General features: G+C 50.4%; 2 protein-coding genes across 2 annotated transcripts; one reads left to right on the forward strand and one right to left on the reverse strand.

The window, feature by feature from the left end:
• Positions 1-601: 601 nt before the first annotated feature.
• Positions 602-11,226, forward strand: LOC136483959 (uncharacterized). The gene is made up of 6 exons (XM_066481128.1): positions 602-758; positions 2,301-2,373; positions 2,758-2,851; positions 10,222-10,338; positions 10,418-10,469; positions 10,553-11,226. Exons 1-6 carry the CDS (start codon positions 726-728, stop codon positions 10,949-10,951), a joined length of 768 nt encoding a protein of 255 aa, XP_066337225.1. The 5' UTR covers positions 602-725; the 3' UTR covers positions 10,952-11,226.
• A 365-nt stretch (positions 11,227-11,591) lies between these two features.
• Positions 11,592-20,766, reverse strand: LOC136480291 (glutamyl-tRNA(Gln) amidotransferase subunit B, chloroplastic/mitochondrial-like). Its single transcript, XM_066477878.1, has 9 exons — positions 20,712-20,766; positions 18,579-18,844; positions 13,922-14,131; positions 13,267-13,407; positions 12,981-13,184; positions 12,521-12,718; positions 12,318-12,386; positions 11,848-11,964; positions 11,592-11,764 (listed from the first exon to the last, which is right to left on the reverse strand). Exons 1-9 carry the CDS (start codon positions 20,764-20,766, stop codon positions 11,687-11,689), a joined length of 1,338 nt encoding a protein of 445 aa, XP_066333975.1. The 3' UTR covers positions 11,592-11,686.
• Positions 20,767-22,180: the final 1,414 nt, after the last annotated feature.

Consider the following 22,180-nt stretch of genomic DNA (forward strand, 5'->3'; position numbering starts at 1 on the left):
ATGCTCTGACCTCACAGAAGTGGCACACGGGACCAGAAAACTTTGCGCGAGGGACTGAGAAGGGGCAGTCAAAATTTCTGTGACAAAGAAAGAATTAGAAACTTTATAATGGAGGGAAAAGTCTCCCTATATATATAGTCCAGGCCGTTTCAGCCATTTGGGCGGAGAAAAGGCCATGTAGAGCCCGGCCCAGTTTAGCTGCCGTTGCGTGATGTGACGCGGTGGGAGCACAGGCGCCTCGGGGCGGATGACGCCGTCACGTCGCGCTGCTGCGCACCTGCTGCCCCTGCCTCCTGCCCGTCCTGCCTGCGTTCGACTTTGGCCTTGTTTAGATGCAAAAAATTTTTGCAAAATGAGCATTGTAGCGTTTTTGTTGTTATTTGACAATTAGTGTCCAATCATAGTCTAATTAGGCTTAAAAGATTCGTCTCGTGGATTTCGTCTAAACTATGTAATTAGTTTTATTTTTTATTTATATTTAATGCTTCATATATGCATCTAAAAATTCGATGTGATGAGAAATATAAAAAATTTTACAAAATTTTTGGGAACTAAACTGGGCCAAAGGTGATGGACCTGGTGGTGGAACAACAGGACAAGCAGGCAACGCCAAACGAGAAAAGAAACCCAAGCCTTCATCACCGAAAAAAAAAGCGCAAAAAAGAAGAAAAGAGTAGACTACGACAGCGAGCGTCCGTCGAGCCGGCGAGGAGGCGGAGGGGAAGATGAGGAAGAAGCTGGGCACCCGGTTCCCCGCGGTACGTTGTTGCTCCCCTCGCCCGTCCTGCTCGTATCGTATCTCCCTCTGATCCGCCGCGCCCGCCCGCGCGCGTGATCTGATCTGATCTGGGTCGCCGCGCGCGGTGCGGATCTTCGCCCTCGCGGGCGGGATCCGGTGGCCGCCGGCCGCCGTTGACCCGCGGCTTCGCTGTTTTGTTTCGTGGGCGGGCATTTGACTGGGTTCTGCGGGAGGAAGGCGCCGTGGGGTGGAGGCGGGCTCGGGCTCAGAAGTCAGATCGGCTCCTGTGCTCGCGCGGGGAAGTAATTCGTGTTTTTCGTTTTTTTTTTCATTTTTTTGCCTTTAACTTTTTCGGGGTCTATCTCGGATTCTCAGTGCTCAACAAAGGACGTCGAGAATTTCTAATCCAGCTTCTGCGCTCGTGTTGTTTTGAGCGGATGGAGAGATTTTGTGGGCGCTCGCAGCTGACTTAGATCAGTGCCGTTGACGTTCGGTGAGTGTTAGTCCGTGTGAACGGGACAGCCTGATGTGATCTCCACGCGCCGCTGGTTATCCTCAATCGCTTTGCCTGGCGGGTAGATGCAAAGGGATGGGCTAGATCCTGCTGTCGTGCCTGTGGTTGGGTTGCAAGATCTCCAGATCATGTGAGCATGTACTGTGGGTCCCATGTATATTGCTGGGATACTCAACATGTGATCTGGTGCAGGAGTAATTTAGCAGTGGAATTCGTGTGTAGCCTTCATCATGGGGTTTTATTATGGTCTGGTAGGAGTAGAGTTTGAAACGACAGTAACTTCCATTGTTATGTTGGTCTGTGTGTTTGGTGAGGGAACTATTCTTGGGCACGGCCTAGGCCTTGTTTAGATGCCCATCCAAATTCCAAGTTTTTTCACTCTCTCTCCATCACATCAATTTTTAGCCGCTTGCATGGAGTATTAAATGTAGGTAAAAAAAAATAACTAATTACACAGTTTAGTTGGAAATCACGAGATGAATCTTTTGAGCCTAGTTGGTCCACGATTGGACAATATTTGCCAAATAAGACGAAAGTGGTACTATTCATCGGGTTCACTTTTTTTTGCAAAGTGAACGAGGCCCTAGTCTGATGTTGTAGTGCTGTAGGCTCAGGTGCTCTGCCACCATGCTTGATTATTCCAAGGTCTCCTGAACATGCCAGCATTTCTTTCTTGAGATACAGGTTGGTTTGTGGATTGCAGCATTTATTGTATGCCTTCAGGTTGGTTTTGAATCTTCAAAACGTCATATTGTTCTGTTGTCATGGAACCAATGTGAGTTGAAGTTCCAAGCTACACACACCTGTATGGTTTGCACTGCAGGTGCATATTTTGTTGTATTTAGCTGAAAAGATAATTTCTGGATTGTAGCATTTGCTCTATTTTTCATGAAAAGATAATTTGATGTCTGTACTGATTACCCAAAGTTTTGGGTTTTGTATTTGGTTCCTGTACTTATGTTGGGATATCTTTCCTAGATGATTTTTCAAATATATAAGTTGTAATGGCATGAAGTTGTCCCCTAACTATGTTCTGTATTATAATAGGCTCGGATCAAAAAGATTATGCAAGCAGATGAGGATGTTGGAAAGATTGCACAAGCGGTGCCTGTTTTAGTCTGTAAGTTCTGGAAGAATCGTTGTGCTTTTGTATGCATTATGTACATATCTGTATTTTCCCACAATTATTTAGTATTTCTACTTGAATAAAACAAGCAAAAAGGGATGATCTTTATCACATCGTTTGACATCCATTCATCTGGTTGTGACTGGCTAATGGCTCTCTTTGTAAACTGGTTTACTGGCTTCAAGTCCACACTAATGATACAAAAGAGAGATTCACCTTATAAATTTAGAAGTTTGTTTGGTCAACACTTTCAGTTTTTCTTTGCGGGCATCATTACTTTCATTCACGGTTTTCTCTATCCTGCTACTACTACATGTAACCATGATGAAGCATACATAAATGAAATTTCTGACATTTTGAGTTTCTGTTTGCATGCAGCGAGGGCTCTTGAATTGTTTTTACAAGATTTAATTGACCGGACCTATGAAATTACTCTTCAAAGTGGAGCAAAGACACTGAATTCCTTCCACCTGTGAGTTCAATATCACCTGCCATTTTGTTTTCTTATAAAATTATAAATTTGATTAGGTGATGTACTGTATCTTTTAGAACTAATGGATCTCTTTGACGGATTCAGCTACTAGTCTGATAAAATACACCGATAAATCATTATGTAGTGACTTTATTTATCATGTCTATCGAGAGTAAATCTGGATGCTTCCAATTGGCAGTTGCAATGTTTGAATGTTTGAACTTTGATGTACAATATCAGCTGTGGTGTTTATATGTCCCATCATTTTTGGCATGTATTTTTGCTAAATTTTTTTGGGTGTGACAGAGGAACTGGGATCCCCCTCTGCCCCAGATATGGTCTTATCAGAAATTCATCTTGTTTGTGTTGCTTAAGGCATCAAAATAAGTTGCTGGATAAGTTGTTCAGAAACAGAATTCATTAGATAGCTCATGCCCCTCTAACTACTGCACATTCCATTGCACTGTATATGGCTTTTGGTTGTAGATTCATTGATACAAGGTTTACTAGTTAGAAGGTAAGATGTTATCTAAGTTAACATTCGTAATATCTGTAGGTGGGATTCAGAACTGGTTGGTCCCTGACTATGGCCAGCTGTTTTCTATATAAGTAAATAAGGTACTCTACTCGAGTTAGACTCATCTAATGTTTTTGCATCACCTCTGGAGGAAGTGATGAACAGATTGCTTTTGGCAGAAGTCTCAACTTCAAAATAGTCATCTAGGGCATGTTTGGTTCAATGCCTGCCAGGCAGCAATCCCAGCCCTAGGCACCCGAAATCGGAAGCCTGGGAGCGCTGCTTGTGCCAGGCAGCTTCGGTCAGGTGCCAACTGAACAGTCCCTAAGATCCGAATTTAAATATGGAAGCAGGTTGGTTTTGGTAACCAATTTGGAAGTTGGTATTTTTCTTTCCACTCTAACAGCCTTTAGTGTGGTTTCTGGAATTTGAGCTCATGAACATTTCTAAAGAAGAGATTTGTAGAGGTTATATATCCTCCAAACTGAAACTGGGCAGATAGTTATCCCATCCTGCTCATGTAGATCTAGCATATGAGCTTGTCTAATTTATTTGGAGTTAAGTTTCATGTTTAAATGCGAGTTGCTATTGAGGTTAATTTCTATGGAGATGGACCAAATGTTTTTCTTGTTAAAATGCTAGCTGATTGTCGGGTATCGATATTAGGGATACCCAAAGCAAGGAAGTTAGCGCCGACGCTGACTTCCCCGGATGGGGCAAGACGTATTAAAAACTCTCGTCCGACCCCAAGTCCGTGGGTTCCGCCTCGCCCAACCCCAAGGCCGCGGGCTCTGTCTCGCCCGACCTCGAGGCCGCGGGCTCCGTCTCGCCCGACCTCGAGGCCGCGGGCTCCGTCTCGCCCGACCCCTATGCCGCGGGCTCCGTCTCGCCCAACCTCGAGGCCGCGGGCACTGTCTCGCCCGACCCCTTGGGTTCGTGCTCCGTCTTGCCCGACCCCTCGGGTGCGGGCTCCGTCTCGCCCGACCCCTAGGACGAGGGTTTCGTCTCGTCCGACGGGGACCCATACCGCTGCCAACCACTCCAGGTCCAAAACAAAAGATGCTTTCTCCTGCTAGTTTCGCTATCCTCTCCTCGATCTTTAGTGACACCCGACCCCAGCAACGGCAAGGGGTCGGGTCTCACTCGGGGGCTGATAAGGGTATATATATACCCTTTCTGAAACAGTCGCCGTGCCTGACCCTTTCTCACTTTAAAAACCTAGAGGCAAGGTTTGCGGAAACGAACACTGAGTAAAACTGGTCGGACTGTAAGAAACCTACGCCCACACCTCGAGCTCTACAATCTTGCTACGGCTACGGCACTCTTGCTTACCAGCGTGACCAGAGTTTTCTCGCCCACACCTTGAGCTCTACAGTCTTAACAAAAGGAAGGGTCGGAGCGCATTAACTCCTTTTTTACACATAAAAAGGGTGAAAGAACAAATTCGTTCAAACCGAAACAAAATACAGACTTGTTCAAACGAAATAAAATGGATGGAACTCGTCCGCTTATTACATAGGCAACACGCGACCTATCTAACTAAACTAACCCCTCGGAAGGATGATTTCATCCTCTATCTTGGCAGAAAGGTCATGCGCCAGGGGGGCCACCTCCTCCTCAATGACGTCTAGCTCGGCGTCGGTATAGATGGGCGTGAAGCCTTGACTCATCGTCGCCAGATCGATGTTATCGTAATGAGAACGGCAAATCGCGAACGATCGGTGAACGCCAAAGCGAAGCGTGCCCCTCGCCATATCACGTGCCTGGTCCGTAATCCGGGTGGCGCGAACCGCGAGGGAGCTTGTCTCCTGCTCCGGGGCCAGCTCGAGCTTGTCGCAGACCAGCTGGACGGCGACGCGTAGGTTGTCATGTTCATCGCTCTCCTTCTGGAGGGTGTCCTTCAGCTCGCTGAGCTCCTTCTCCAGGCTGCGGCTTTTCACCACCTCCGACTCGAGCTTGTCGTCGAGACCTGCCCAAGTCACATACCGACCGTGTCAAAAGGCATACCATGGATTCCAGGGAGAAAGACATCAAGTGAAACCGGGGACTTACCGTCCACGTCCGCCCGAAGCCTGCGCACCTCATCGCGCTACCGGGTCACCTCGGCCTCCAGGCGCCGGACCTCCTCTTGGCGCTGCCCGACCTCCACGGTGAGCCGGCGGACACGCCCTAGGCTGCAACCTTCAGGTCCTCCCTCCGGACCTCCTCAACAAGGTGGTCGACCCGCTGCTGAGCGTCGGCGCGCTCCTGGCGATCCAGCTCAGTCCCCGTGCGGAGCTCCTCTACGGCCTGGAGCAAATCGTCCCGCACCTTTCGTAGCCGTTTGGCCTCCACGGCGTCCGTGCGCGCCCTCTCGATCAGGGCCGTGAGCTTCTCCTCGGCCTTGTGGGCGTCGTCACGAGCGTCCTTCACCCTGACTCGGAGGTCGGCCACCTCCCGGGCGGCAGGGGCAAGCTCAGCCACCTCCTGACTGGTGGCAGCGAGCTGTGCGGCCAGCCCCTCACTCCGCCGTGTCTCCTCAGCAAGGAGCTGGGACTTCTCCCGGTTGCGGGCCATAAGGACCTGCGAAGAAAAGACTTAGAGGCGCGGAAAGAGAACATGGGGGTCGGAAGCACGGTCATATCATACCTGGCCAACCGGGGCGACAATGTCGCGCATCGAGCCCAGCATGGTGGTCAGTGCGCGAACCGCGTCCCCAACCTCCGTGTGGACGCTCCCTCTTTCCCTCTCCTCTGCCGCTTCATCAAGGGCAGCCACCCGGACCAGAGTCCGGGACGTCCCTGTGCCGACCTCAAGCACCGCCAACCTCTCTGGCGGCGGCAGCTCCTCCAGAGCGGCTCCTCTGGCGATAGAGGGGGCGGGTGACGCGGACACGGAGGCCTACCCTGTCGCCACATCCGCGAAGGATGCCTCGGGTGCGCCCCCTTCCGTTCGCCCCGCCGCAGACACGGCCACCTGCACGAACGGCGGCTCCGGCCGTGCCTCCTCCGCCTGTGACGTCGAGGACACGACTGGCCGCGCCGCGCCCGCCACGGGCGCCCCGGACATGCCCTCCTCCGCCTGCTCTCCCGTGGACACAGCCATCGGCTGCGCCTCCCCGGTCGACGCCGTGGCCGCCCCGACGCCACTCACGCCCTCCACCGGCGCGGCGACAGCTGGCTCCTGGCGCGTTTGCCGGAGGAGGATCTTTTTCGGAGCAAGCCGCAGGAGAGTCCCACGTCCTCCGACGCTGCAAGGGACATGGCGGTCAGTTCGCGGCAAAAATTCGTTAGGACAAAAGGATGACAAAAACTCTTGACTCACCTTGACGCCATCATACGAGGACGTTTTGGGGCTGGCTTGCCCGACCCCGGCTGCTCTTCGTCGGCACGTTGCCGCTTCGAGCCCTCCCTCGGCTCGGACAAATCAAAACGGCTGCCTCCCGCCGATTCCGGAGGTGCCGGCGAGGGCTCCGACGGAGCAGGGCGACCTGTTTCCGCCGGCTCCAGGGCCGCCGTCGAAGGTCCGAACGCGGCGGGGCGGATCGTTTCCACCGGCTCTGGGCGCGCGTACTCCCCCTCCTGCCTCGCGACATGCCACGGGAAGGGCCCCGCCTGCGGCGAAGGCGGGTTCCCGTCCCCGGCGGCCATATCATCCCACGAGATGGGCGACATGGAGCTGTCATCTTCCTCCTCTTCTTCCTCTTCTTCCGACGAGGCTTGACTCCGCTTCCCTCGCTGCAGCTTCGCTCGCTGCTTCGACCGCCGTTTCTTTTCCTCGTCGTCCTTCCGCTGCTCATCCGTGGCACGGTTTGCCGCCCTCATGGCCGCGTGCTCTGGCAGCGGCGCGACGGAGTCCCGGAAGACTAACCCCGCCGACAGTTTGATGAAGCCTGCGTCCGGCCGCATCACGGGATGCCCCGGGATCGGGAACACGGCGTCGGCCTCCCTCGTGGCCTCGTTGATGTGCTGCGCGACCTCGCTGTCGCGTTGCAGCCCCTGGGCGAGCATCGTCCCGACGAGCTGCGCGCCGGGCGTCATCTCGTATAGCGGGAGGACGCGCACCATCAGAGGCGCCACCCTCGCGTGATACCCCTGATGACACCGGCCTTGTGAAGGCCGTGGGTCTTCAGGAACGCGATGGCCTCGAGGAGGTCGCGCATTCTCTTCTCCTTGACGGGTGGCCTCTACGGCCATGACGGCGGTACCTCTTCAACTAGGCGCCTGAAGAAGATCGGCAAGGGAGCGGCAGGGTCGATCTTCAGGTAGAACCAATGCGAGTGACACCCCTTGTTGGATCTGGAGAGCTGACTGGGCATGTACTTGGTCGTCCGTTGCCCCCGAAGGTGGATGCCCGCGCATCCCATTGGCACCGGGGTCTCCCGACCTCTCTCCTTCTTGATCAAGGAGATGGAGAAGAAAAATCTCCGAAGCTCGAAGTGGGGCTCGATTCCCAGGTACCCCTCGCACATCGCGATGAAGGCCGTGATGTGCTGGATCCCGTTGGGGTTCAGGTGCTGCAGCTCGATCTGATAGTGGTGCAGCAGACCTCGGAAGAACGGGTGAGGAGGAACCCGTTGGGCGGCGCCGACGCATCCTCGCGGCCGGGCACAAGCCACTCCGCCGCATCGGTCCTCCCACGGAGAACGCGCTTGATGAGGCCCTCCATGCGCACACGGGTAACATCGGAGCGGTACCACGAATCCATGGAGGATGGAGGTGGCTACGGAGAAGCAAAGGCGGCGGCGGAGGAGCGGAAGCTACAGACCTAGGGCTCCGACGGCGGATTAGCAAGCACGGCAGATCCGAACGGCGGTGGCGGAGAAACAGAGAAGGTAAGGCTGTAGTTTTGGTGTGCAGGAACGCAAAGGGGGAGGTCGTTATTTATAGGGCGGAGCGGGACGAGAAGGCGAACCGTCCGCCTTGATTCACGCGCCCGCTGCGCCGCGTCACGTCACCTCCCTCCGAAGATCGCGCGCACATTATCTCTAGCCGCGCCCCCGAGGGATACGTCAGATGACGGTTTGCTCGTTCAATGGGCCAAGAACCGTCGCAGGTAAGAAGGGATCTAGAGCTGAAAATGCTCCTACGGCCCATTTAGGACCAGGAGTTCGAAGGTGGCCCACCGACGGGTTCACAGTCGCTCCAGGGAACCCTTAGAGCGAGGGGTGGAAAGGGATGGGCCCACTAGCGGCCAGTACTCAAGCGCACGAGCGCCGCGGGCATCCCGGACCACTTTCGAGTTTTGGTCGGTTCCCAATCCATGGTTTTTTCTCAAAGAAAGGCAACGAGCCCTTGGGACCGGCCAAACGGACCCAAGAACTGTATGGACTGACCGCCAAGAGTCCGGAGTCGGTCACCAGGTGACCCATGTCGGACCCCCGCGAACGAAAAGCCGGGGCCCCACTCGGACTAGCCCGTTAAACAGCTCATCGAGCACCATGTTTCGTCCATCACAAAGACGAGTCGACCCTCGACCGGACCCCTGCTACGCGCGGGGGCTCGAGGAAAGTTGGACTCGCAAGGAGACCGAACGCGCGGTTGCAGTACGACGACGGACCAATCGGATCCTAGGGACCAATCACGAAAAATCTTTCCGACCTCCCGAATCCTACGGTTACATGTCCACAAGAAGACCGATCGTGATAAAAGGGAACCGCCGCCCTACCAGGACACGCCGCGGGCTACAAAAAGAAGGCTAAGGCCCTCAGAGTCCTCGTCCGGAAAAGCCTTCAAAGGAGTATTCTACTCCTCTGCAGGCTCGGGGGGCTAATGTCGGGTATCGATATTAGGGATACCCAAAGCAAGGAAGTTAGCGCCCACGCTGACTTCCCCGGATGGGGCAAGACCTAGTAAAAAGTCTCGCTCGACCCCAAGGCCACGGGCTCCGCCTCGCCCGACCCCAAGGCCGCGGGCTCCGTCTCGCCCGACCCCTTGGGTTCGTGCTCTGTCTCGCCCTACCCCTCGGGTGTGGGCTCCGTCTCGCCCGACCCCAAGGACGCGGGTTCTATCTCGTCCGACGTGGACCCATACCGCCACCAATCACTCCAGGTCCAAGTGTATGGGCCTGGGTTAAAACTCTGACATCAAGGAAGAGACTGGCACGGCTCGATGTAACCCGTGGCCATGACGGGCCATATCTGAGGATTCACATTAAGAACAGCGTCGGGCGTGCCGGTGCTGTTCTGCCTAACCCTCGTACGAACGCTGACAGGCGTGTCAGTTCACCACGACGTCCGCTGGGACTGAATGGAACGCCATGACCGGCAGATGATGCCTGCGCATGGCGCCAATGACGAATAGGGCCATGATGTGGAGCCGTCCCTGTTGACATCTACAGGTTCGACGGGACCCGCATGAAGGAGAAGGACCCTGCTGAAAGCCTTCTCTCTCTCGTTCTTCTCCTTTTCCTCCACTGTAACCCGCGCTTTCCCTTCGCCTATAAAAGGGGAAGCAGGACGCCCCATGAAAGGGGATCCAGATCCGCACAAGACCGAACCACGAGATAAAAACACAAGAGCACGACACGAGCACACGACTGAGTGGCAAACGAGCTCTCAGCACCCATTCACTCCTTCCATCAGAGACTTGAGATCCTCTCCCTCTCTCGCCTGTTTTAACCCCTACTGCAAACCAAGTGTCGGTAACACGAGCAGCAGCGAACTGGACGTCCGCCCGAACTAGTATAAACCCTTGTGTCCTCCGAGCACACCATCCGAGCCAGATACGCAAATATAAATTTACTCGTCGGTGGTCCGAAAACACCGACACTAATAGTTTCAATGCAAGTGTCTTAGTATTGTTTGCATGGAGTATCAATTTTGAGCCATTAATATTAACATTCATATATCTATCTTCTGACATCTGATGTTCAGGAAGCAATGTGTGAAGAGGTACAGTTCTTTTGATTTCCTAACTGAAGTTGTCAACAAGGTACCAGATCTTGGTGGCGCTGATTCCTGTGGAGATGAAAGAGGATTACCTAGAAGAAGGTAAGTTCAGGTGTTGTAATCAGCATTTTATGATTCAATTGTATCAAGTACCTAACAGTGTTTGAAATTCACTTTGCAGGAAGTCAAATGGCAGTGACCCAGAGAATGATGAATCAAGATCTAGTAAAATGGTGCGCACATCAGCCATCACAGCTCACTTGATTGATAATGTTATATAAATGGATATTTGATAATAGAACATCTGGTTTTTCAGGCCATAAGAAATGCAAACATCAGCCCCAGAGGACGTGGGAGGGGTCGAGGCAGAGGGCGAGGTCGGCCACCAACCAAGAGAAAGGAAGTTGGTTATGTACAATTTGAAGATGAGAGCAGCATGTTTGCTGAACAAAGTGAACCCTTACCAGGAGAGGAAACAGTTCCAGAGATCAATAATGGCAACGCGATCATGCCTCAAAGCACGCAACCTCCGGTAGAGGCTCCGCCAACAGCCCCTGCACAAGCTACAAGTTCTAAGGTGGAAGAAGCGAACACCGATCATCAGTCAGATTGGCCTATGCCAGATGCCATCGGAAACATCGGTGTCGGGCCATCTGGTTTTGGACATCTGACAGTGCAGGTTGATGAAGACGAGGACTACGACAATGAGGATTAGTCAGGGCCATCCTCTCATTGTCTGCACTAACAGGGACTATTCTGGTGTTGTAAAATGTAAATATAGTTTGAAATAGTTGCCGCAGCTTAGCTGTGATGATTGTCTGTTGTTATGCGGTTATGTAGGTTGTCCTGTGTAAATTTTGTTTTTACAATAATTGCTTGGTAGTTGCTTTTTATTTACATGATTGACTGTCTAAGCGTTTTGTCATATTTAACCCAGTATATTTGAGGAGTGATTGACTATTTTTAAGTATTTTGTCTTTATTCGACCCAGTATTTGAGCAGTCCTCTGATTCTCTGGGCAGTATCTCACTGTGACCCGCAGGTTTTTTTGTTGCCTCATGGTGCGGTCAGCTGCTAGTATAATATCTTAGAGGTCAGGTCATGCTGCTGTTCAATACCTTTTGGGTTCAACCAAAATTGTTATAAATTTTATGTTGCAGAGAAATTATATATACGAGCAGTGGAGACTGTCATGCCTGGTACAAAATATGCCGAAATTGCACAAATGTTTTGGGAGGATTGGATTCACGCCATTTCAATGTATCAGCTAAGTACAATGATATCCGTGAACAAAACTTCTACATCATTCACATTAATCACATTCTCAATTCAATGGAGTGAGGTAGCAGCTTCCAAACGATTGCCTAGCCAACAATATGGTTCAGGGACTTCATTTGAGGTAGCATTCTTCATGGACTCCTCGAGATTTTCAGTATGGGGGCAATAATAACTAATTGGCATTCAACTTCTCTCCAAGGATTTTATTCAACAAAACTGGGTTGGCCTTGCCCTTTGATACTTTCATCACCTAGAAACAATTGAAACAAATATGATCACCTATAAGACCTCGTAGCAGCAGGGAAAAACAGTGCTCGTGTTCAATTGACAAACCTGGCCAGCAAAAAATCCTTGTAGCTTAGTTTTTCCAGCACGGTACTGCTCAAGTTGCTTTGGATTATCAGCAATTACTTTATCTACCATTGCCTCGATTGCTGCTGGATCTGCTATCTGTCATTTCAAGTAATAATTTTTTTGCCTTTCAGACAACCCAACCAGAAGTTTAAATAATGAAATTACATCAACTGAGAGCACAACAATGCCTAGTACTCATGAAAGTATAAGATGCAAATTACAAACTACAAACACCGATGAAATAAAGAGGGCATGTCAATATTGTCCCAATTTTTGAGCATCTGCTTACCAGGAATACCCAAAGAAAAAAAACATGTGTTGGCAATGCCAAAGGATGTTAAGTATATTCGTGGAATACTTCACACTGGTGCTGGTGGCAGGGGTCACAATATTTTTTAGATGCTTGAACTACTATGGTTCCAAATAGTAACAAATGTGAGCACAGTTACCTGAACCAAATCTTTCTCTTCTATCACAGCCTTAACTGTTCCACCTTTGGCAATGAGCTCGGCCAGTATCTGCAAGGACAGATTTAGAGAGGCATTAGCATCAATCAGGGTGCAAAGCCTAGACATGTGTAGACCCTATAGACTGTGCCGAAACATAGAGCCGAAAAACAATCAAGGGGGGAAACCCAGTTTAGCAATGTTACCTCCTTCCCGATCTTCCCACTTATAGTTCCATTCTTAATGGATGCTATCAGTTCAGACAGCTCTAGAGGTGTTAATTTAATTTCATCAATGGATACTTTTTCATCTTTGAGATAAGCAGCAATGTCACCCATGATCCAGTTGGCAGCCAGCTTTGCATCAGCACCATGCTCAAGAGTAGAATCAAAGAAATGACCAATCTGGGAAGATATAGACCCATCAGATTACTGAAGTTATTGTGAACAATAGAGAGAATGCATTGCCTTGTTTAGCAAAAAATAATTCCTATGTACTACAAGAAGGCCCCCGTGGCAAATATGTGAACCTCTACCAAGCCTGATGAAATGGAATTTGACAATTGTATAGCCAGTTTAAAGATCAGACCATGAATGAGGAACTTCTGAATAATCTGTGGACACACATGCATGTGAACCTACACAAACACAGAAGATGGAATCTTACATTATCATCATTAGCAAGGAACAGAACATCTTGCATGCTGAGTCCCATATTCTCATAACGCCTACGCTTTGCTTCTGGAAGCTCCGGCATTGACTTGCTGATTTCATTAATGTAGTCACTAGTGAGAACTACTTCAGGAAGATCAGGTTCTGGAAAATATCTATAGTCAGCAAATCCCTCCTTTTTTCGCATTGTAAAAGTTTTCTGATGATGTAGATAGAGAAAGTAATTAGTACTTGGCAGTAAAAAGCCAGCACAAAAAAGGGTTAGAGTTGGGGACAACAACCTGAGAAGATTCATCCCACAGGCGGGTTTCTTGTACAATTTGATCAGCTTGGCCTTCTTTATGGAGCAGAATCTGCCGGGAGATCTCATAATCGATTGCCCTATTTATCGCAGAAAATGAGTTCATGTTCTTTATTTCCACCTGAAGGAATTGAAATAAGAGCGTGACACCATTTCTAGAAAATAATGGTTGATATGCAAGTGAACATGAATTACCTTATTTTCCCTTAAATAATGGGGCATCAATAACTAAGCAGGCAAGAAGCTAATGAACTGCAATTATGCATGTTTTGGGTATAACTAGCAATTTAGGTACATGGATTTCACTGAACAGCTACATAAGCAACTGCAATTATGTATACTATCAAATATAATCAGCATACAACAAGATCTTTCCCCCAGCCGCCACATGGATTGAAAATTCAAGGCATCATTTAAAGCATGGTAAAATTTTCAGGACAATTTAGCCCTCACTGAGAACAGAAGTTATTTATTTGGCCTGTATTAAGTTGGTTAACCAATGAGGTTTTCGAAAAAAGTTGGTTAACCAATGAATCATCAAATAATAACACTAAGAGCAAAATTTGCCAACACAGACACAAAAGAAAAACAGAATAACAAACAGTTATCGGAAGTCCTAAAGATATGAGAATCACCTTTGTACCAAATTCTGATTGTCCAACTGGTCGAACAGAAACATTCACATCACAACGAAGGGAACCTTCTTGCATATTACCATTACTCATTCCCAGGTACCTAACAATCCTTTGCAGCTCAGTACCATACTCGGCAGCCTCTATCCCTGTTCTCATGTCTGGCTCTGAGACAATTTCGAGCAAAGGTATGCCAGCCCTGTTTAGGTCAACCTAGCCAGCCAAAGTAGCAACCACTGATCAATAACTGAAGTTGCTGTACTTTAAGTGATGAGACGCTGTGTAATTCTTTTCATTCCCTCTGGATTTTCCCTGTCAATCAGCCTATTCACTTGTTGGTTTCAGCCAGCCCAAACCAGCCAGCCAACAGTGTTTTCCTCTCACAATAAACCAGCACCAGCCAGCTCAAACCAGCCCAGAAACCAACCAGCGAACAGGCCGAATATTAGAGCAGTGCTTATGGTTTACTATCTGTATCATTGTACGGCGTTCCATATATCATACTTACACAAATTGCAATTTCTTGTGTGAGCCTACCGCATACATTTATAGCCAGAGGATTAAAATTTTGAAATAGTTACTGTCACCAGGAAGATGGGACTGTTGAAGCTATACACAGCTAGCCCATCTGTTCTACAACCAGCAAAAGCAAGGATTATTGTTTGGCCATATTATGATAGCAGTTGTCAGATTTTTTTTTCACCGCAGTGCTACTGTTATGACCGGCACCTATTATACAAGGTGTAGGCCCATGTTATGGCAAGTGGAGCCAGCCCAGGGGCCACGTGGTACTGTAGCATGTGAAGATTAGATTGGTTTGGTTTGTTAGGAAAGAGATATGTTAGATTGATTCGGTTAGGATATTTTTTAGGGGTCAAGTCAGTCATCTCTATAAAAAGAGAACCATGTATCAGTTATAATCAAGCAGAAACAATCTATTGTTTCCGGCTTCCCCTGGGAGCCGGGAGTTCCTAACCCTAGCCGCCTCTACTGTTCACGTGCGAGCAGTGCCGCCATTACTGTAGCTACGCGAGGGTTCTAGGGCTACAGCCGCCGCCGCCGCTCCCTCGCTGCAGCCACGGCGCCGCCGCGTCGTCTTCCTCGTGCACTTCGACCTCGCCCTCCAACCTCCCACGCATACAACCTACGGTCCCTCTCTAGCAGGACCAAGGTTCCTAGCAGCTTGGTACCAGAGATTCCAGGCACGATGACCTCCGCTCCGCTCAGCCACGTCGCGCCACCGCCGATGTCGTCCATGCCGTTGCCCACGGCGTCCTCTGAGCTCTCGGACGCGTCCACCTCGTCGGGCGGCTCGCTCACCCTGGAAACCCTGGCTGGCGTGGTCGATCAGCTCAGCCGCAACATGGACCAGCTTGGCCGCAACATGGTCGCCATGCAAGCGTCCTTGGCCAGCCTCCTCCCACCACCTCCCCCTCCACAACAGTCGGCACCACCACCACCTCCACAGCCGTCGCAGCCGCAGGCGATCTTCCCCTACGGCATGCCCCAGACCAGCGGGACGGGGGTGCCCCTCCACTTGCTGCGGTGGCCGGCCTCGCCGTCTCCCATCCCGTCGTGGGCGATGGGCTCGATGACTCCGCCCATCTACACGATGGCCACGACCCCTACACCGTCGACAGCCGCGGTCGCGGCGTCCTCCGGGGCGCGCCAGCCACCCCCAACCAGCGGCATCGGCTATGGAGGGACGGACGGTACCCTCGTCTATGGTGGAGGCGGGTACTCCGGCGGCGCCCTATACGCGGAGGACTCGTCTGCCGCTGCTCCCAACGGCGCCCATGCCCCTCCCAAATTTTACAAGCTAGAGTTCCCGACGTTCGACGGCGCCGTTGATCCGCTCAATTGGCTCAACCACTGCGAGCAGTTTTTCTGCGGCCAGCGAACATTGGCTTCGGATTGCACATGGCTAGCTTCGTACCACTTTCACGGCGCTGCTCAAACTTGGTACTATGCGCTGGAACAAGATGAAGGCATGCCGACCTAGGAACGCTTCCGCGACCTGTGCCAGCTCCGTTTCGGCCCCCCAGCGCACGGCACGCGGCTGGCCGAGCTCGCCCGGCTACCCTGCCAGTCATCGGTCCAGGAGTATTCGGACCGCTATAATGCCGTGCTCTGCCATGCTCGCGACCTCAATCCTCGCCAGAAGGCGGAACTGTTCGTGGGTGGCCTTCCCGAGCACATCAAGGTCGACGTCGAGATGTAGGATCCACCCGACCTTCAGACCGCCATGTATTTGGCCCGGGCATTCGAGCGTCGCGCGGCGGCCATGCCTCCAGCGCTTCTGTAGCAGGGCGCCCGACCTCCTCAGCGGCCTAGCCTTCCCCCGCACGTGCTAGGCGCGGGTGCTCCTCTAGCTGGAGCCCCTGTGCCCCCAGGGGGTGGACCAACAGCGGCGAACGGGGTGCCTCCGGTGCGCTAGTTCCGCCGCCTCACGCCGGACGAGCAACTAGAGCGGCGTCGACAAGGGCTTTGCTTCAACTATGATGAGCCCTACGACCGCGGCCACGTGTGCCCACGGTTCTTCTACATCGAGTCGGACGACTACATCGATGATGGGCTGGGGGATGTCGCGGCGATGGATGACGTCGCCAACCCCGCGGCTCCGGACGCCTAGGAGCCTGCGGCCGCTAATGCTTTCGTGGTCTCTCTACACGCACTTGCAGGGATGCACACGGACAATACGATGCTACTCCCGGTGATGGTTAAAGGGGAGCGGCTATTGGCGCTACTCGACACCGGCTCCACGCACAACTTCCTCCATGGCGCGACGATGCGCCACCTACGGCTCGCCCCGACGGGCGGTGAGCAGCTCCGTGTCACCGTGGCCGACGGCGACCGGCTCTCTTGCGAGGGCATTGCTCGCCACGTGCCCATCCGCATCGGCTCGGAGTCCTTTTCCATCACGTGCGTCGGATTGGACTTGGGCTGTTTTGACTTCATCCTCGGCGTCGACTACCTACGGACCTTGGGTCCCATCTTGTGGGATTTCGAGGCCATGATGCTGTCCTTCTAGCGTGAGGGCAGACGCGTCCTTTGGCAGGGCGTGCGCAGCCTCGACGCGGTGGCTCCACAGCAGCACCTCGCTGCACTCTCCGCCGACGCCCAGCAGCCGCTGATGGACTTGTTGCTGCAGCAGCAGAGCGCAGTCGTCGACGAGCCCACAGGGCTCACACCGCACGGCACAATCCCTCGTCGATGAGTTCTGCACCCTCTACCCTGCCTTCCAGCTCGAGGACGAGCTGTTTGCGCAGGCGGGGAGAGATGTTATGACCGGCACCCATTATACAAGGTGTAGGCCCATGTTATGGCAAGTGGAGCCGGCCCAGGGGCCACGCGGTACTGTAGCACGCGGTACTGTAGCATGTGAAGATTAGATTGGTTTAGTTTGTTAGGAAAGAGATATGTTAGATTGATTCGGTTAGGATATTTTCTTAGGGGTCAAGTCAGTCATCTCTATAAAAAGAGAACCATGTATCAGTTATAATCAAGCAGAAACAATCTATTGTTTCCGGCTTCCCCTGGGAGCCGAGAGTTCCTAACCCTAGCCGCCTCTACTGTTCACGCGCGAACAGTGCCGCCATTACTGTAGCTACGCGAGGGTTCTAGGGCTACAGCCGCCACCGCCGCTCCCTCGCTGCAGCCACGGCGCCGCTGCGCCGTCTTCCTCGTGCACTTCGACCTCGCCCTCCAACCTCCCACGCATACAACCTACGGTCCCTCTCTAGCAGGACCAAGGTTCCTAGCAGCTTGGTACCAGAGATTCTAGGCACGATGACCTTGGCTCCGCTCAGCCACGTCGCGCCACCACCGATGTCGTCCATGCTGCTGCCCACGGTGTCCTCTAAGCTCTCGGACGCGTACACCTCGTCGGGCGGCTCGCTCACCCTAGAAACCCTGGCTGGCGTGGTCGATCAGCTCAGCCACAACATGGACCAGCTTGGCCGCAACATGGTCGCCATGCAGGCGTCCTTGGCCAGCCTCCTCCCACCACCTCTCCCTCCACAACAGTCGGCACCACCACCACCTCCACAGTCGTTGCAGCCGCAGGCGATCTTCCCCTACGGCATGCCCCAGACCAGCGGGACGGGGTGCCCCTCCACTTGCTGCGGTGGCTGGCCTCGCCGTCTCCCATCCCGTCGTGGGCGATGGGCTCGACGACTCCGCCCATCTACACGATGGCCACGACCCCTACACCGTCGACAGCCACGGTCGCGACGTCCTCCGGGGCACGCTAGCCGCCCCCGACCAGTGGCATCGGCTATGGATTAATACTTTTGAACTAGAGTTCCCCTGGTCAGAGATCCAAACACGGTGGCAAACCGACTTCGCTCCCTTCACAGAGCAAGCTTTTGCAGGTGGTTGCAGATTAGATTGCCCCAAAATCCAAGTCTTTCGTATCCTACAAAACTTCAATCCTTTCACAATAAAGCTAGAATTCCCCTGGTCTGAGATCCAAATGCTCCCTGATATCCAATCTTCAATATTTGTCTATGGTTTTATTCACTAATCTATTAGTTTTCTAATGCACTGTGGTAAATGTCAAAACTGATGTTGTGGTTTCAAAGTTATGCCAGACGGATATGACAACCTGATCAGAATGTTGCTAACAGAAAATAGGCAATTAGTCAGAGACAAGGAAAACCTGAGAGCAACTGCTGGATTCAGAATGAACCAGCTTGCCTTCATCTTCTTCCATGTGAACCCTTATGATCCCAAACTTCCTATGCCCACCACCAAACTCCACCGGAAGGTCCAAATCGACATAACCCTTCTTGGCAATGGGGATGTCAAACTGTGAAATCTGGTACCCCTTGGGGAGGTCCGGGTAGAAATACTGCTTGCGATCAAACTTGGACGTCATCGAGATCTCATAGTTGAGGGCGAGTCCTGGCTTTATTCTATGAGAAACTTGACATCCGGAATTTTCATCTTAAAAATGCTAAAATTAAAAGTTCCTCACTGATTATGAATTCCTACCACGACCATATGATGTGATTCAAAAGCAAACCTTAGTCATTTGCTACTTACATTCACATTGAGTTTTGTCAAATTGTTGTGACCCTTGTAGAGATTCTAGTCATGCACCCATGATCAATACTCACGCACACCCACAAATAAAATGCTGACTCCTACACTAAGAGTTATGCAAAAACATGTTTTCCGTCCACCTAAAATAAAAACTCCATTCATTTGTCATGAATCTTTCTCTCCAAAGTTTTTAAATGCGAAAAAGAGTATGGGGCCACACTGAAAAAAGAGACACATATGAAGCTCTCAAAATAGCAAAAGAAAAGAAGAAAAAGAATGGAACACATGAAGGTTCCAAAGTATTGATAAAAGAGAGATAGCCCATACTTCTAAGGTAATTATTCAAAAGAGAGAAAGTCATGATCAAAGGAGTATAAAAAATATTAGGAATCACTTTTATATTCCACACACTTGCACATCTTGATCAAAGTGTATGACTTGCATCTCTTTGGATCCGGTTTTTGACTTAGCAATATATGTGATGTAAGTATGCCTCTCATTTATACCTACCTAAAACTCCACTCAAAGCTTTTTAGAGATAGGATGAAAAGAAGGCAAAACAAATGCCTTGGTAAGGATCATACGTATTGAGCGATCGAGTGAATCATTTGAGAAACTTGCATTTTATTTTTGTAAAACTCATAAAACCTTCGGATAGAAGGTTGATCAAAGAATGAATGACTTGGAAAAGAAATAAACCCCACAGGGATTAAGTTAAAAGGGCGGATAGAATGCCAAACTTATTTAAATTGAGAAAGAATACTTTGTTATAGGCATGACACTTGTGAATTATATTTGTCGGCGCCTAGGGGCGCCTGACCCCTTGCCGGCGCCTAGGGGCATGGAGCCATGCTAAGGCGCTGCTCAGCCCTTCCTTGCTATGACAGTGGCATGGAGCCATGCTAAGGCGGTCGGATTCGGTCCTCGCATCAATTATAGCTCGTAGCACCGCCTATGCTTCTGTATAAGTAGAGGGTTACCCCCCTCTCCAAAGACACACCACATTGAGCAACACCTCGCTCTCTACTCTCTTTAGTTTTACCTTTTTGTTGTATTAGAGCAAGGCAAAGCCACCTGGAGGGCTTGGCTCCTTGGAAGAAGAGATTCTTGGTATGAATATCAATATGGGTTCTTACAAAGTCATGTCTTCACTTTATTATAGTCATACTTATGAACTAGAGTATAGTTATTGTGTTATGATCTTGATATATGAACTAGTGCAGAGCTTATGTGTCATGAGAATAGCACACTTAACTTTATGCTTAAACAATCATATAACTTATATATTCAGAATTAGAGCTAAGTTGAGGTGGCAGTTCATCATGCCGTCAGGTGTGCCCAAGTTCTTTACCTATCGATCCGTAGGGTCAGAGACTCGAGGGGATTTGGGTAGTTTTTGTATATGCAAGCATGGTGCTTGGGTATGGAGAGACAGGTGAATGCATTGTTCTTCGCTTCGGTTGAGGGGTAGGCGGCAGGTGGTGACAACTCTGTCCGTCCTTCATAATCCCTCACGTTTGTTTAGGGTATATGAGTCTAAATTGTGACATGAGGTTGCTGGCAGACCAATACTCGGTGGCCTCCCGACCTGCTTCACACTTAGCCCTAAAACTAATTATGTAATTTGTATGACTACACTAGACCAATGCCTGCTCGACTTAGGATTATTCTTTTATCCTTTCTTTTCTATTTTATCCTTTGAGGAATGCGAAGTGTGTGTCCACTATCTTGGAATTACTATTCTTACCCCTGTTATAAGCATTGGTGTACTTGCAAGCATTATTATTCAAGTTCATATCCATACTAGACTCTTAATCAAATGCCTTTCTTTGGGAAAATATAAATAACGATACCCTGAATACTTCCAGGTGAAATGCTACAATGATAGCTCCATGCGCTTGCGGATAAATATCTAAAATTGTTAAGAAACTATCAAGGCTATTTCTTAGTAGCATGGCTACACATTAGTTATGCTGCTAAGAAGTACCAACAAGGTATTTCTGGTGCCATTGCTAAGGATGGATTCAAACCCCGTACTTATTAGTGACATTAAGAAATACCAACAAGCATTTCTGGCACCGTTGCTAGGGAAGGCATATTGATTAAAGAATATAGTAGGACATGTTCATGATAATATGCATGTGAGGTAGCCATTGTTTATGCAGGGTAACTTTGCTTGTTTTCTCCTGTTGTGGATGAAAACATGATAGTGTATGACCAGTTACAAACTGTCAGAAAACTACATCAAAAATCTAGAGGCACCCCTAAGGAAGAAATAGTCTCGTATCGCTTCTTCTTTTGCTACTCCTCCGACAGTCAAACCAGTCACCCCCACACCATCCGCTACTCTAATCATGTCCAAGACCCTCCACGACTACTCCATCCCCATTGTTGCCAACATGCCCGTTGGGCCCGCTGTCAACGGTGGGGATGGGAACTTTGAGCTCTACACCTGCCTCATCACGATGGTGCAGGCAAACCAATTCCATGGTTTGCCAAGCGAGGATGCGAACGCGCATCTCCAACACTTCCTCGAGTTGTGTGACATGATCATCATCAAGGACGTCACACCTAAGAGTATCAGGCTCTGCTTGTTTCCCTTCTCCCTCTTGGGGAAGGCAAAGCAGTGGTTTTATATGGAAAAGGAAGTTGTCAAGACGTGGGACAAATGTTCCGCGGCGTTCCTTGCTAAGTTCTTCCCCATAGGCAAAACCAATGCCCTGAGGGGACAAATTTTGAACTTCCAGCAAAGCTCCATGGAGACCATTCCCGAGGCATGCAAAAGGCTGTAGGACTACATCCAAGCATGTCCGCACCATGGGATTGAAAACTGGTTAGTGCTCCAAAATTTTTATGATGGATTAATACCCATATCTAGGGGCCACCTCGACGCTGCTGCTGGAGGCGCTTTCCTTTCCCTCACAATTGATGGAGCCATGGCTCTCATCAATAAAATGGTGATCAAAGCTGGGGGGAGGAAAGGAAAATTCAAAAAGGAATGCATACCATGAAGGAGATGGATATGCTTTGCGCAAAAATAGATTTATTAATGAAAAGACTAGAGGAACGGGCCCAAGATAAAGAAGCCATGATGGGCACCGTCCAAGCCATGGACTCACACATGACGTGTGAGGTCTGTGGAAATGTTCACCATTTGGGGAATGATTGCCCCGAAACCCGCGAAGAAGCTGCCTTCATCAACAACGGGTTTCACCG

This window comes from Miscanthus floridulus, chromosome 9 (genome assembly GCF_019320115.1).
Source record: "Miscanthus floridulus cultivar M001 chromosome 9, ASM1932011v1, whole genome shotgun sequence".
In the NCBI taxonomy this organism is placed as follows: domain Eukaryota; kingdom Viridiplantae; phylum Streptophyta; class Magnoliopsida; order Poales; family Poaceae; genus Miscanthus; species Miscanthus floridulus.

Coding starts and splice junctions, on each gene's coding strand:
- LOC136480291 (XM_066477878.1), bottom strand. CDS start 20,766: ATGGATATGAACTTGAATAATAATGCTTGCAAGTACACCAATGCTTAT. Junction 13,408..13,921: donor AATCAGAATTTGGTACAAAG/GTGATTCTCATA, acceptor CAATTCCTTCAG/GTGGAAATAAAGAACATGAA. Junction 12,719..12,980: donor TCCTTGCTAATGATGATAAT/GTAAGATTCCAT, acceptor ATATCTTCCCAG/ATTGGTCATTTCTTTGATTC.
- LOC136483959 (XM_066481128.1), top strand. CDS start 726: ATGAGGAAGAAGCTGGGCACCCGGTTCCCCGCG. Junction 759..2,300: donor TGGGCACCCGGTTCCCCGCG/GTACGTTGTTGC, acceptor GTATTATAATAG/GCTCGGATCAAAAAGATTAT. Junction 10,339..10,417: donor AGAGGATTACCTAGAAGAAG/GTAAGTTCAGGT, acceptor TTCACTTTGCAG/GAAGTCAAATGGCAGTGACC.